At 41.9% G+C, this 17,120-nt stretch overlaps 1 protein-coding gene across 1 annotated transcript in view; it reads right to left on the minus strand.

Annotated features, from left to right (window-relative positions):
* Positions 1–17,120, minus strand: part of UFM1 (ubiquitin fold modifier 1) — a 66,916-nt gene that overhangs the window by 24,829 nt on the left and 24,967 nt on the right. The window contains exon 4 of the mRNA XM_073613283.1: positions 9,539–9,578. Coding sequence (XP_073469384.1) covers positions 9,539–9,578 — 40 coding nt within the window. The remainder of the gene's footprint in view (positions 1–9,538; positions 9,579–17,120) is intronic.

Genomic DNA, 17,120 nt, shown 5'->3' on the forward strand with positions numbered 1-17,120 from the left:
CAATTCCTCGGTTCTTCTTTTCCCCGACTTTTCAGCTGACTTGCAGAGAAAGAGGAAAACCTTCAATGATGTTCGTAGACGACTCAGAGATAAGAACATTAAATACAGCATGCTTTACCTCAGCCGCCTGCGGGTCCAACACGACAGGGCAATTCATTTTTTTGACAACCCTGTGGATGCAGATGACTGGCTGACCACCCCGCAATAAAGGATTCTTCTGATAATTCTACCTGATGCACGGATCATACATATCCTTGTTCGCTCCATCCTACACAACCTTCAGCAAATACCGGAGCAACCCCAAATGTACTTCTGCACGTGACTCACACTTGACCCTCACAGTTTGTTGTTTCCTGAGAAGAGATAGACCTGGTGCTCTCCATTTTCTTGGAGGTATTCCAATAGCTGGAGGAACTACACAACCGTTCTAGACTGCCCAGTTATTCTCGCTGTGATGAGATACACGTCCCCCCACCCCTGCCTACTGTTATAAGTTGAACAGAGCTGGGGTCATCCCAGGAATTTAGCAAAGTTATTGACCAGCTATTCTCCACTCACCTGGAGAGACCTTAAAATATCCACAGCTTGAGCCTGCAGTTTCAGTTCAGTGCTGCGGAGGACTGTATTGTGGCCTAGTTCTCAGGTTACCGCTTTACAATGTTGATTTCAGTTTTGGGTATAGACCTACTCCCGGCCCATCCCCAGTGTTTTTGGGGGGTGCCGGGTACTGGTAGGAAAAGCACACAGTGCTTGGGAAGTTGTATTGTTTTCTATGTTTTCTATACAGTGGCGATCGAAAGTTTGGGCACCCCAGGTAAAAATGTGTATTAATGTGCATAACGAAGCCAAGGAAAGATGGAAAAATCTCCAAATGGCATCAAATTACAGATTAGACATTCTTATAATATGTAAAAAAAAAGTTAGATTTTATTTCCATCATTTACACTTTCAAAATTACAGAAAACAAAAAAATGGCGTCTGCAAAAGTTTGGGCACCCTGCAGAGTTAATATCTTGTACTGCCCCCTTTGGCAAGTATCACAGCTTGTAAACGCTTTTTGTAGCCAGCCAAGAGTCTTTCAATTCTTGTTTGAGATATCATTGCCCATTCTTCCTAACAAAAGTCTTCCAGTTCTTTGAGATTTCTGGGCTGTCTGTCACGCACTGCTCTTTTAAGGTCTATCCATAGATTTTCAATAATGTTGAGGTCAGGAGATTGTGAAAACCATGGCCAAACCTTCAGTTTACACCTCTTGATGTAATCCCCCGTGAATTTTGAGGTGTGTTTAGGATCATTATCCATTTGTAGAAGCCATCCTCTCTTTAACTTCAGCTTTTTCACAGATGGAATCAAGTTACCATCCAAAATTTGCTGAAATTTTATTGAATCCATTTTTCCTTCTACTTGTGAAATGTTCCCTGTGCCACTGGCTGCAATACAACCCCAAAGCATGATTGATCCACCCCCATGCTTAACAGTTGGACAGAGGTTCTTTTCATTAAATTCTGTGCCCTTTCTTCTCCAAACGTACCTTTGCTCATTCCGGCCAAAATGTTCTATTTTAACCTCATCGGTCCACAGAACTTGTTTCCAAAATGCCTCAGGCTTGTCTATATGTTCATTTGCAAAGTTCAAACGCTGATTTTTGTGGTGAGGACGTAGAAGAGGTTTTCTTCTGATGACTCTTCCATGAAGACCATATTTGTACAAGTATCTCTTTATAGTGGAATAGTGTACCACAACTCCAGTGTCTGCCAGATCTTTCTGGAGGGATCGTGCAGTCAAACGTGGGTTTTGAATTGCTTTTCTCACAATCCTGCGAGCTGTTTTGTCTGATATTTTTCTTAGTCTTCCAGATCTTGCTTTAACTTCCACTGTTCCTGATGACTGCCATTTCTTAATTACTTTCTGAACAGAGGATATTGACATCTGAAAATGCTTTGCTATCTTCTTATAGCCTTCTCCAGCTTTGTGAGCGTTAATTATTTTCAGTTTCAGTTTTCTAGACAACTGCTTAGAAGAACCCATGGTGCTGATTGTTGGGGCAAAGTCAGATGAGTCTGGCCATTTAAAACCTTTAAGATTGACATCACCTGGTCTTCCCAGACGATGATTGAGAACAATCCATGACACTGGCAGGTCTCAGCTTTGCAAAGGGGGCAATGCATGCTATAAATTCTGCAGGGTGCCCAAACTTTTGCAGACGCCATTTTTTTGTTTTCTGTAATTTTGAAAGTGTAAATGATGGAAATAAAATCTAACTTTTTTTTGACATATTATAAGAATGTCTAATCTGTAATTTGATGCTATTTGGAGATTTTTCCATCTTTCCTTGGCTTTGTTATGCACATTAATACACATTTTTACCTGGGGTGCCCAAACTTTCGATCCCCACTGTATGTTATGTGTGGTTGGCTCTGGCTCTAAAAACACTCATCAAGTGGGACTCAGTTGGGACTCATTCACCCTTAAGTTAGTCATTCTCCCCTGGGATTATGGCGTCACGTGATCAGGGAACAATGTCGGTCATATCCTGGAACGTCAGAGGCCTCAAATCCAGATTTAAAAGGGCACTGATGTTCCAGTATGTCAAGGCGCACAACCCGCAGGTACTGATCCTACAGGAGACCCATTTGATGGGTGGCAAACTGATGGCCTTGAAAAAGCCCTGGGTCCAGAGAACTTTTCATGTACGTATTCCTCATATGCCGGGGGGGGGGTCTCAATACTGATAAATTCTACCCGTGTAAAGTTGAGGTGGTCCATACAGACCCCCATGGCAGATGTGTAATTGTGGTATTGACGGCCTGGCAACAAATGTATATTATTGTAGGAGTTTATATCCCACCATCCTTCAAACTGGAAGTGTTGTACACTATTTTGGAGAGGATTACCCCATACTGTCCAATTGTTAATCCTAGGAGACTTCAATAACACCCTCTCCCCTGATCTTAACAGGCCCACGCCATCACAGCCCTCTACTGGGGACCTGCTGGGGTGGACACACTCAGCGGGGGTAACTGAGGTGTGGAAGGGGGTGGCATCCCCAGACTAAAGCTTACTCATGTTTTTCTACCTCATATAAAACCTCCACCAGAATTGATTATGCGTTTGCAAATCAGCTTATGTTAACGGACATAGTGGTGGCAACATGCCTACCTAGTGGGCTTTCTGATCACTCCCCCCTCAAGATCACTATGAGGACACGAGAAAAAATGCAGTGGCTCCATGTGGCGCCTTGGGGCCCACTGGATCTCCTATGACGAGATATCAGGGCAGACCCCACAAACATTGCGTGAATTTTGGGAACATAATGCGGGGTCATCCTCTCCTCCCACAGTATGGGACGCCTTCAAGGCGTTCACTAGAGGACACTAGGTCAGCCAGACAGGAGAGAGCTGAATAGTCACGTGATCGTTGGGAGCCGCTGTGATATAGGCACAGATCGGCTACTTTCACACTGAGGCGCTATAGCGCTAAAAATAAGGCCTGTAAAGTGCCTCTCCTGTCCAGTGCTTTCACACTGGAGCGGCACGCTGGCAGGACGCTAAAAAAAGTCCTGCAAGCAGCATCTTTGAAATCAATGGGGCAGCGGCGCTTTGCGGGTGCTTTTAACCCTTTTTCGGCCGCTAGCGGGGGTTAAAAGCGCCCTGCTAGCGGCCAAAAGACGCTGCTAAAACTACGGTAAAGTGCCGCTAAAAATAGCTGCGCTTTACCACCGACGCCCCAGCGCCTCAGTGTGAAAGTGCCCGTATTGTTATATTACAGAGGAGATGGGATGATTTTATATCAGTGGCTTAACAACCACTTTAAAGCTTTAACAAAGCATCACAAAAGCATCAAAAAACACATAAAAAATGCATGTTCATCCAAGTTTTTCAGCTTGGTTCAGTCTTTCTACATCTGGTTGTTTGGGGATAGGGAGTATAGAAGTGGCCACTCTGAAAATGGGGAACCTACACAAATGTATGCTTTTTTTAATGGCCGCAAAAAAAAAGCAATATAATGTGATCTGATGAAACTGGAATCCTCAACTATAACCACATTTGTACCGATAGCTCTAAAGCCAGCAACACACTTTGGATTTAAAGCTGAAGTTTAACTACATTTTTTTCTCTTTGCTAAGCAGCACCAGGGACATAACCTACCTCTAATGAAGTGTGTGCCACATCCAACTGACTGTAAAAATCTTCTGCCCACAGCATTGATCCCACTGCGGGGGTTAACATCAGATTCTGCAAGTGTAAAAGAGTTGCGCTGCTTGACCACCCCTTTCGCTCACCTCCTCCATTCACAGAACTCATTATTCTTTTCCAGAATGCAAAGCAAAGCATTCCATGAATGGAGGACAGGCAAATAAATGACAGGACCTGCCTCCATTTACAGAACACTCTGCATTCTGGGAAAGAATAATATGAGTTATATGAATGCAGGAGGCAGGTAGAAAGGGCAAGCAAAACAGCTATTTTATACTCACTGCGGATGATGTTAACCCCAGCAGGGCAGAGGGTCAGCATTGTTAGGAGGACCCAGAGGCAGATGTCATAAGATGTCCCTGGTGCTGCATAGAAAGAAAACATAACTAAACTCTAACTTTAACAAAAAATGTAATTTGAGGACAAACCTAAACAATCCATCCAATTAGTATGAAATCAGACAGGCCCTTGTACTACATAGCTGATGGTAGATCCAAGGAAGATTGTATAGTCAAATGGTATAGAGTATGGCTAGCTTGAAACTAATGTGTTCCTCTCTAATTAACTATTCAATTAAAATGTATTATCAACTACATTAATCACTTTGTATATTAAACGTAATCTCTTATACAGGCCACAAATCAATAATACTGCATTAATGGTAATTGGATAAGACAATGGATAGCGTCAGCATTTATTTGCAGTATGCCAAAAAGACATTAAAGTGGACTTTGCATTACACTGCTGCCCCTTTCTGAAAAACGGTTTTAACCTGCAGGAGGGAAAAGTTAACATACTTACCTTTCTCCTGGCTTCTGTAATCAGCACCTAAGTGAGGTCCATATGATCCTTCTTCTGGCGAGATTTAGGGAATGGCGAGTACTACAAATCTTGCCAAGAAGACAATCAGCATTGTGCTGCAGCCATTCCCGAGGACCTCCTTGGAAGCCAGAGGCACAAAATAGGCTAAATAGAAATATCCCTCTATAGCAGTGATGACGAACCTTGGCACCCCAGATGTTGGAACTACATTTCCCAAGATGCTCAACTACACTGCAGAGTGCATGAGCATCATGGGGAATGTAGTTCCAAAACTTCTGGGGTGCCAAGGTTCGCCACCACTGCTCTATAGTGTGTGTGTGTCAATTAAGAGTGCTAAGTGTCATTTCTGTCTGCTGCTTCGTTCCTCTGCTATCAGCATGAATCACTTCTGACAAGATTTCCTGACACAAAGAGAAAAATGGTGACAGGGGTGGGAGCTCCAAATGATTAACAGCCGCAGCTCTGTTCCTGTGTGGAGGGTGTGTCCCTTTCAATCAGCTCACTGAGCTCTTCAGATATCCGCCCACTTTTTTCTGACAGCTCAGACAAGCTTTATAAATGCTACACTTTGAACAGACGTAGAGAAGACTGCAGAGAAACAGGTGCAATTTATGTAGGAGGATTTGTTTCCTCTCTGTGAATCACCTGAGACCAGTCAGTTCACTGGGTATATGTGAGGTTGTACAACCACTTTAAGCAATTAATACAACTGGGCTTTAAAATATACTTAAAAGGGTTGTAAACCCTCTTTTTCTTTTTTTTAAATAACAAAACATGTCATACTTACCTCCACTGTGCAGTTCGCTTTGCACAGAGTGGTCCCGATCCAACTCTTCTAGGGGCCCCCAGCGGTGCTATCAGCTCCTCCCGGGTTGGTAAACCCCCTAGGAGAAGCGCTCTCCCTGGGGATTACTGTGCGGGCATGCTCCCGAGTCCAGCCTTTGCATCCATAGACACAGAATGGCGGACTTGGCCCTGCCCCCCGCGTCAGTGGAATTGATTGACAGCAGCGGGGGCCAATGGCTGCACTGCTATAAATCTATGCAATCAAGAGCCGAAACTATGGGCAGAGAGGTAGAGCGCGTCTCCGCCGTGGGAACGAACGGGCTCAGGGGAATAAAACGGAGAGGCTGCTCAGTATCAGAAGTTTTTTCACCTTAATGCATAGGATGCATTAAGGTGAAAAAACATGAGGGTTTAAAAACCCTTTAAAAGAGCATGTTTGTTTGAGCGGAGGAGGGGGTATGTTGAGAGTTTAACAAAAAATCTGAGATGTAATAGAATATTTACTTACAGTAGTATTATAACCCTGATATGTTACACAGTGCTACTTAGAGTACATATGGTAGAAGAAGTACTTAAATCGGCACTTGTCCCTTCTAGGAGCACACAGTGAACATTACTATACTTCTATGCACATCAAGGGTAATTTGGGAAGAAGCCAAATAATTTAACAAGGTTTCAGGACTGTGGGAGAAAACCCACATAGATTGGCAAAACATACAAACTCCATGCAGATGGTGTCCCAGGTTGGATCAGAAGCCTTGATCTGGAGCTGCAAGGCAAATTTGCCAACCACTTTGTCCACTGCATTGGGGTAAAATACCACCTGTCCCAGCTCTGTATATTTTATTCTACAAGTCCATAAGGCTGGTAGTAATAAGGATACAGTGCCTTGAAAAAGTATTTCCACATTTTGTCACATTACAAACAAAAATGTTAAAGTAGAAGTTCACCCTAAGGCCCCTTTTACACGGGGCGGAGCCGCTCAGCAGACTCTGCCAGCTCAGTGGGAGATCGCTCCGTTGATCCCCCGCTGAGCCTGGGAGGACAGGTCCGTCTCTGCTCACTGTGCAGGGACGGACCTGTCAGAGCTCCTCTGTCCTCTATGGGAAATCGGACCAAAACGGATCCGCCTGTCCGTTTTCATCTGATCCCATCCGATTCGCTGGGCGGATGGTGAACGTATCGCCATCCGTCTGTTTTGAGCAGATCTTATCGGTTCAGATGGCAGGCAGGTGTTAGCGGACACATCTCCGCTAATATCTGCCTGCCCATAGAAGTCAATGGGTGGCCCACTCAGATCTGCCTGAAAAATGGGCAGGCGGATCAAAGTGGGCCTATCGTGTGAAAGGGGCCTAACACTAAAATCCCTGCATCTACAGACAGCCACGATCTAACACGAACCTATCTCTCCCTGTAAAGAAGAAATCAGTATACATACTTTTTTTAAGCTGATCCAGTCTGGTCTCCAGCGGTGGAAGCTCTACAGAGGACACAGCCAACGACGGCTGTTAAATGAATGGGAAGTGACGTCACCCATAAAGTTACTATGGGACTTCTGTTGTCGGCTGCCTCCTCTGCACCCGCCTCCACAGCAAAGCCATAGTTGACAGCTCAGCGTGGGATCGGGGTTGATAAGCTTCACAAAAGGTATGTATACTGATTTCTTCTTTACAGGTCTAGATAGGTTAGTGTTAGATCATGGCTGTCTGTAGATGCAGGCATTTTAGTGTTAGAATGGATTTCTACTTTAATGTATTTTATTGGAATTTTAAGTGATAGACCAACACAAAGTGGCACATAATTGTGAAGTGGAAGGAAAATGATAAATGGTTTTCAATTTTTTTTTTACAAATAAATATCTGAAAAGTATGGCGTGCATTTGTATTCAGCCCCCTTTACTCTGATACCCCTAACTAAAATCTAGTGGAACCAAGTGCCTTCAGAAGTCACCTAATTAGTAAATAGAGTTCACCTATGTGAAATTTAATCTCAGTATAAATACAGCTGTTCTGTGAAGCCCTCAGAGGTTTGTTAGAGAACCTTAGTACACAAACAGCATCATGACGGCCAAGGATCACATTAGACAAGTCAGGGATAAATGTGTGGAGAAATTTAAAGCAATGTGAGGTATTAAAAAAATATCCCAAGCTTTGAACATCTCATAGAGCACTATTCAATCCATCATTTGAAAATGGAAAGAGTATGCCACAACTGCAAACCTACCAAGACATGGCCGTCCACCTAAACCGACAGGCCGGGCAAGGAGAGCAATAATCAGAGAAGCAGCCAAGAGACCCATGGTAACTCTGGAGGAGCTGCAGAGATCCACAGCTCAGGTGGGAGAATCTGTCCACAGAACAACTATTAGTTGTGCACTCCACAAATCTGACCTTTATGGAAGAGTGGCAAGAAAAAAGCCATTGTTGAAAGAAAGCCATAAGAAGTCTTGTTTGCAGTTTGCGAGAAGCCAAGTGGAAGAAGGTGCTCTGGTCAGATGATGCCAAAATTGAACTTTTTGGCTTAAAAGCAAAATGCTATGTGGGGCGGAAAACTAATGCTGCCTATCACCCTTAACACACCATCCCCACCATGAAACATGGTGGTGGCAGTATCATGTTGTAGGGATGCTTTTCTTCAGCAGGGACAGGGAAGCAGATCAGAATTGACGGGAAGATAGATGGAGCCAAATACAGGGCAATCTTAGAAGAAAATCTGTTAAAGTCTGCAAAAGACTTGAGACCGGGGAGGAGGTTCACCTTCCAGCAGGACTATGACCCTAAACATACAGCCAAAGCTACAATGGAATGGTTTAGATGAAAGCATATTCATGTGTTAGAATGACCCAGTCAAAGTCCAGACCTAAATCCAATTAAGAATCTGTGGCAAGACTTGAAAATTGCTGTTCACAGATGCTCTTCATCCAATCTGACAGAGCTTGAGCTATTTTGCAAAGAAGAATGGAAATAAATGTCACTCTCTAGATGTGCAAAGCTGGTAGAGACATCCCCAAAAAGACTTGCAGCTGTAATTGCAACAAAAGGTGGTTCTACAAAGTATTGACTCAGGCCCACTACAAATGCACGCCACACTTTTCACATATTTGTGAAAATCTATTTATTATTTTCCTTCCACTTCACAATTATGTGCCACTTTGTGTTGGTCTATCACTTAATATCCCAATAAAATACATGTATGTTTTTTGGTTGTAACATGACAAAATGTGGAAAATTGCAAGGGGTATGAATACTTTAAGGCACTGTATTTATTTTTTTGTATGTCTGTGTTTTATCAAACTGCAATAACATGTAATACTTAAAAAATGTATAACGGTGTACTTAAGTGTGGCTAATGGGAGAATCAATTCCTGCGACGGCTTCCAACCAGGAACCAGAAAATGCCTACACAAATGGTAATACAGAATTTATGTTTATTAACTCTCAAATGGGAGGGTGTGGGGAGAAGAATGTATTTTCTCTTTAATGTAGAGGCATGTAACACCACTTATGACATTATAATTACTTATAGAAATAATCTTTATGGTTTACAGTCTATTGGGGTATGTTTACAGCTGCATTTGAGGTGACAGGGACCACCAGCTAACATCTGATGTGTTCAACACCAAAACTATAGACTAGGAATGAACAGTCACCTCATCAGAGGTCAAGATCTACTAGAAGTTGTTACAGATGAGATATCCTGTATTCAGTGACCAAGAAGGCAGGAAAGCAACTTACCATTTGTTATGATCGCACTTGTCTCTGGAGGAACCTTAAACTAAAGAAACAAAAAAAAAACATAATTTAGAATATCTAAAGACAATTTGCTTTTTCTTTATTACCTGAACAGCTATGTTATTCACCAATATGAATTGCACTTGGCCTGCTTCAGGGCTCTAAATTCTAATGAATGGAGGTGAGATTTGATAGGGTTCACCTCCTATTTGGGAATGTTCTCTGCAGCATTATGCAGAGAATACTATGCTGGAAACTGTAGGCTCTTCACTGTACTCTGTATTTAATAAAAAGTAAAACTTATGCCCAGTGTGGAATAATCAGAGCAATGTTCTGTGGAGAGCAAACCACATTTTCCGTTAGTAATACACTCAGTACATTTATACAATACAGACACAATTCCCATTTTATCTCTTTAAAATATGCTGCAAGTACAGAAAAATTAATGTTGATCCTGCCAGAAATGCAGAGAGTTTCTAACTTTCCATAGGGAGCTGACAACACAGTGCCCCCTGCTGCACTGAAAACACAAAAAAATATTTTCACCCCTGCCTGAGGTTTTTCCCTCTCCTCCTCATTATCTCTTAAACATAAGGGGGATGTTCTTTAGTCCAGCAGGGAATAACTCGTAAAGGGCTGATAACATAGCTTGTGATTTGAGTGCAGCAGAGGTAGAGAGGTCAGCTCACTACAGGCAGAGGCAGTTAGGCACTCACTGCGTTTCTGGCAGGATCACAAAGTATTGTTTTCTTTCAGGATCACATGTTATATTTTTGTACTTGCAGGATTTAAAAGCAGGAGGGGCGGGGTGTGGGAGGAAGGAGTACAGATTTTAGAGACCTGCCAAATATATATTTTTTTTCATTTTATTTTGTTTAGACATACACTTTAACTTTCTTTGGTGACGGTGGTAGGTGAGCAGCCCATCTTCTGGAACCCAATACAGTCAGTTTAAATACTAGAACATTCCTATTTTTTTTTTTTATTATTATTTTGCTCAGATGGTTAATAAGGGCATGATCGTGCTGGAGGTACCTTTTAGTGCTATTCCGTTATACTAGAGAGTTACTTTTTTTTTAACTCAAGATAGAAATCTAATGGATATGTTTAAGGTTTTGATCATTTTTATGAAATGAGACTTAAAGCAGCAAAAATTTCAAGGAAGAAAAAAAAAAATGTAATTCTGGAAAATAGTTCAAGCCTGTACCAAGTATAATGCTTTGCATGGATTCACAAAGAACTGACACAGAATAGACACAGTAACAATATTACAGGCATAGAATTGGCTACGGCAAATCAGTTACACATTCAAACCCAGGAAGAGCAAGTGGAGAGAAGGCTGTCAGGGTTCTTCATGTCATCATCACAATAGAGGTTGCTATGGAAACCCGCTCCTGCATTGACATTTTATTCAGCCGGGCAAAAAGGGACCAGGAAGCAATTTTTTACAGCCGACTTCCCTCATTTACTAAGTACGCATAGAAAACCACATTACAGAAAGTAAAATATGCAATAGGAAATAATCCTGAAAATTGGGTTCCTAAATGGGAATGCACACAGTGGAACAGCAGGGTATCCACCAACAGCTGACTAAATCAAATGAGCGTCACTTGAATAGCAATGCTGTAAAAAGTGCTGCCATAAAATGAAAATGTTAACCATACTGACAACTGCTGAAAACTATATAGGAAGGTATTCTCATAACACAGAGTACAGCCTTGGAGGTGTCAACTGGGGCTTCACAATGCTTGTGTTACCTTGTAGTGGGGGGAGTGTGTACTTGAAAGTCACCATTTCCATCTACAAATAAGTAGATCATGTATTTAAACATTTACACCTGTACAGAGGAATCCATGTCAGTAAAAAGAAGGCAGGAGGCTGATTGGCAGGTTTCAGCTATAGAATTCCTGAACAGGAAGTCGGCTGTGCATTAAAAATACAGCCTTCATTTCTGGCATTTTCATTTTAGATATCCTCTGTACTAGCAATTGACCAAAGTTGACAAACGTTAACACCATGGTAGTTATTACAAAGTCAGTCTTCCAAGAACTGGTATTGCCATTATGGATAGAAGGATAGAGGACAGAAACATTCATCGGTCTAAGATCTATTGTAACTGATACAGAGATCTCTGCACCTGCGTTCCCTGCTCCGTCCACTTGTTGCTGCTGCCATTGCATATGTGGTTGCATTCTCCTCTTTAGAAAGTAGCGTTGTATTGAAGAGATCAATTTGATTTTAGGTTTGCATTTTTAAACAACTTGTACAGTGTTACATTTTTTTTTAATTAAACATTCAGTATAGTGTGTAAAATGCCTCATTCACACAGGCATTGAGACCCGTAGACTGTGAATGGGCTGTGTTTATATGGGTTGAACCACAAGTATGCATGCGGTGCATGTAAGCATCTGCTTGGCCTAATTTGACAGCCCTGGGGACGAGCAGCCCCAAACACACAGGAGTTGATTTACTAATACTGGAGAGTGTGACTGTCAGTGGTTCTAAAGGCTGAAGGTTTTTTACTTCCATGTATTCTTCTGTGTGCAACCTTCTGTGTTCTGGTCCCCTCCGACCTACCCCTAATAATTACCCGAGTCCAAACTCTATCCAGCAATATGCATGACAGCAGCCTGTCTCTCTCTCTCTTCATTGGATCAGACACAGCAGCGGGAACCATTGGCTCCTGCTGCTGTCAAATCACAGCCATTGAGGATGGAGCAGGGATGGGGCTGAACCCTGTTGTGTGTGTCAATGGATGCACAGAGCAGGGCTCGGGAGCAAGCACACACACAAGTACCCCATAGCGAGCGGCTTGCTATAGGGGCAATCAGATGGGGTAGGAGCCCAGAGCACTGGCGGGAGATCCGAGAAGAGGATTGGGCTGTTCTGTGCAAAACCACTGCACAGAGTAGGTCAGTATAACATGTTTATTCAAAAAGAAAAAAAAATGTACCTTTAGTATCACATTGAGATGAATGGCTCTACCTGTTCAGACACTGCATCCCGATATGCTTACATGGGCTGCCTACATGCAGCACCTGGTGGCTCAAGTGGTATTAGCACACAACCCATTCAAGGTCAACAGGCCTCAGTGCTTGTGTGAGTGAGGACATAAATAATAAAAAAAAAAAAATTAAAAAAAAAAAAAAAAAAAGTAAACAACCATTACAGAGTGTGACAATTGCATTCAGTTTAAAAAAACAAAAACTGGCATGCTTAAATAGAAGGCCCAGCATTGTCAACATGCTTTTCGGACACCTCATTTTACAGATTACTCTCTCTGTTGGGGAGAAAAAAATCCCTTTAGCAGCCTATTTTTTTTTTTTTTTTTATACAATAGCTGTTTGAAAGAGCATTCAGAGAGCGCACAGCTCACCGCCTGCTGGGCATAATTGCTAAATATCAAATGTTAACATGCTAGATTTCACATTTACAGTCATGTGAATAAAAAGAGGTACACCACATGGAAACTTGACAAATGACAATAATTTGGATTATGAAAATGAAAAGACCAAGTCATTTGTATGTGTAATTTGTCTGAATGAATCTAATGTTTGTCTGTTCAAATATGTTAAAAAAAACTCAATTTTCATGGTGTGTACTTACTTTTTCACACGACTGTACTTAACCACTTACCAACTGGCTCCTGTACATATACGATGGCACTTTGAGGATGGATATCTCGGTAACGGCAGCAGCTGCTGCCACAACCGAGGTATCCATCTTTTCAGGAGTCAGTCGTGTTTACTATAATGGTGGTCTCTGCAGCGGATTCGCCGTGAGATCACCGTTATCGGCGGCAGGAGAGGTGCCACCCCCCTCCCACCGCTCTCCCGTGCCCTCCGCTGCTTACCGGAGCTGTCGGTAGTGGCGGAGGTGATCGGGACCTGTCATGTCTGTGGTATGGAGACGAGTGAGGGGAAGATGGCCCCCACCTGTCTCCATACCATAGGAGGGCGGAAGCGACGTCATAACGTCAGCTCCGCCCATACGTCTCAAAGGGCCATTTTTTTGTTGTCATTTTTTCAAATGACAAAATTTATTTATTTATTTTTTTTTTTTTGCATTTAAGTCCAAATATGAGATCTGAGGACTTTTTGACCCCAGATCTCATATTTAAGAGGACCTGTCATGCTTTTTTCTATTAGGGATGTTTACATTCCTTGTAATAGGAATAAAAGTGATCCAATTTGTTTTTTAAAAAACAGTGAAAAAATAAATAAAATAAAGTAAAATAAATAAGAAAAAAAAAACAATTTTTTTTTAAAGCGCCCCGTCCCGACGAGCTCGCGCGCAGAAGCGAACGCATACTTAAGTAGCACCCGCATATGAAAACGGTGGTCAAACCACACATGTGAGGTATCGCCACGACTGGTTGAGCGAGAGCAATAATTCTAGCCCTAGACCTCCTCTGTAACTCAAAACATGCAACCTGTAGAATTTTTTAAACGTTGCCTATGGATATTTTTAAGGGTAAAAGTTTGACGCCATTCTACGAGTGGGCGCAATTTTGAAGCGTGACATGTTGGGTATAAATTTACTTGGTGTAACATTATCTTTCACAATATAAAAAAAATTGGGCTAACTTTACTGTTGTCTAATTTTTTATTCAAAAATAATTTTTTCCAAAAAAAGTGCGCTTGCAAGACCGCTGCGCAAATACGGTGCGAAAAAAAGTATTGCAATGACCGCCATTTTATCCTCTATCGTGTTAGAAAAAAAACAATATATAATGTTTGGGGGTTCTAAGTAATTTTCTAGCAAAAAAAAAACTGTTTTAAACTTGTAAACACCCAAATCTCAAAACTAGGCTGGTCCTTAAGTGGTTAAAAAGAATTATAAAAAAAAAAAAAAAAAAAAAAAGCACAAAAATGTTATTATTTTCTTACAATTGCTGATTGCTGGTATACCACAGCCAAGGTAGGACAGCTACCATCTGCAGCATAAAAAAATGTCAGCTTCCTCTCCAAAAAAAAAAAAAAAAGTAAAGCTGGTGGGTGGCTTAACCCATCAGCACCTCACCACAGCAAAAATATGGCAGGATTGGGCAGGATAACTTAGATAAACCTATTTAAGAAGAGATGTTATCATTTATGTAATCAAGTAAAGTGAACCTGTTAGCTGTGACCGCATTACAGCATATAAAATTGTTAATTATGCAGAATTTCCTGTGGAGGCTCTTGAGGCTGCATAATGTACACACAAGGCAGAGAGGATAACATTCAGTTATTGTGTATAGTTTAACAATTGATGGCACCAAACTCTATGAAAATGTGTAACAATTCAAATGTGAATTAATATAGGAAAAAGCTGCCCCTCTTTCAGGTGCATATACCCCCCATAAAACAGTTAAAGAAATAATAAAAGGTCGGCGCTAATTAAAAATGTGAACATACATAAATGGCATTAAACACGTAACATAAAACGTTTAAATAGGACCATAAAGTGAAAACATATATGACAAAGAAAGTCCTTATAAGAAAGTCCACACACCAAAAAAAAAAAATCTGTGTAGTGAAAATAAATCTCAGTTATCCGTGCTCCACCATCACTCGTGTAGGAGTAAAAACAAACTCGCCAAATAGCTAAAAATAGGAAAGAAGCTTTTGCAAAAATCAAATCCTTAGAGGGATGGTAAACATTAGAACATCAGGAAGGGATAGTCCCAGGCTGGTCAACCTTAGCTAGTACTGTATATCCTTAAGCTCATATGTAGACGGAAGCTTGATAAAAACAAAAATCATCACATCAGCGCAATACAGCTAGTACAAACTGAAGGCTGATATTAATTAATAAACATTAATAGGCGCTAATAAGCTAGCACCGACATATACAGCAAAGCAGCAGGGATACACGCTGTTCCTAGGACTCTCGGTGTGCATTCCAACACGCCAGAGATCGGAAACCAAACGTACCGAAAGTGATGTCAGTGCGAGCGAGTGCGCAGCCTCAATGCATTTCATCGTTACTTGTCATCAGGAAGCTCCTTTGTCATATATGTTTTTATGTTATGGTTCATTTTAAACGTTTTCGGTTACGTGTTTAATGCAATTTATGTTTGTTCACATTAAGGCCCCTTTCACACATGCGGACAGTATGTCCGTATTTCATCCATCCGTTTTCGGATGAAATACGGACATACATGCATCCCTATGGGATAGCGGGTGTCAGCGGATGTACATCCGCTAACACCCGATGTTGTCCGGCTCCGCTCTCGTCCGATTCTGCGGACGGAAGAAAATCCTATTTTTCTATCCGTCTGCAGAGCGGATCGGATGAACACGGACAGACGGTCCGTGTTCCTCCGATCCCCCATAGGGGAGAGCGGAGATCTGACAGGGCGGTCCCTGCACAGTGTGTGGGTCCCGCCCTGTCATCTGCCTGCTCAGCTGGGGAAAACGGAGCGATCCCCGCTGAGCAGCGGATAAACACGGGGCGGATCAACATGGATCCGTCCCGTGTGAAAGGGGCCTAAGAATTAGAGCCAACCTTTTAGTATTTCTTTAACATGATAACATTCTGTGCAGTCAAAATACTCATAATTGCTAACAGCACAAAAATTTCAAAAGCCAACCTTTCAGGGAAGCCAGCCATTTCCAAGTTGTGGATGTCAGCAGTAGAAATGACATTTGTAAGATTCACTGCTCCATATACAGATAATGCCTCAATTATAACACATGTAATTACCAGTTATTGTTATTTCCCATTATCCTTCCTCCTTGTACTGGAGAAGAAAATTAAGAGAAGACCTATCACAGCTCATAAGTGACTTCTTGACCTCTTTACAGACACTTCTTGGATGGGTTTCCTGATAAGGATGACAACAGTGGGTCACACTAAATACATTCCTCCAACCATACTGCTCACTGATTTGTCCAGAGTAGGGCAAGGACTGGGTGATAGCCTGTAATCCCCTGGTCACTTTCCTGAGCTATGTTCCCCATCCTGTATTTCTCTCGGATAATCTGTCCAATCCATCCAATTCTGGGCGCCAGTCCTCAGGAAGAATGTACTGGAACTGGAGAGAGCCCAGAGAAGGGCAACAAAGCTAATAAAAGGACTAGAGGACCTCAGCTATGGGGAAAGACTGAAAGGATTGAACTTATTCTCTCTGGAGAAGAGACGCTTAAGAGGGGATATGATTACAATGTACAAATAGCATACTGGTGACCCCATAATAGGGAAAAAACTTTTCTGGGAAAGGGAATTTAAGAAGACACGTGGCCATTCACTAAAATTAGAAGAGAAGCGGTTCAACCTTAAACTGCGTAGAGGGTTCTTTACTGTAAGAGCGGGAGGGATGTGTAATTCTCTTCCACAAGCAGTGGTTTTGGTGGGGAACATCGATAATTTCAAAAAACTATTAGAAGGGCACCTTAACGACCACAACATACAGGGATATACAATGCATCATTAACATTTAAGCACACACACAGGTTGGACTGTATGGTCTTTTTTCAACCTCACCAACTATGTAACTATATATAACGTGTGTTAAAACTGCCACTTGTAGTCTCCATCAGAAGCCTGTGTGACAGGGTGACAATGTAGAACAATTAATCAAGAAAAGACAGGAAGTGCCTGC

The sequence above is a fragment of the Aquarana catesbeiana genome, linkage group LG02 (assembly GCF_042186555.1).
Source record: "Aquarana catesbeiana isolate 2022-GZ linkage group LG02, ASM4218655v1, whole genome shotgun sequence".
Taxonomy (NCBI): domain Eukaryota; kingdom Metazoa; phylum Chordata; class Amphibia; order Anura; family Ranidae; genus Aquarana; species Aquarana catesbeiana.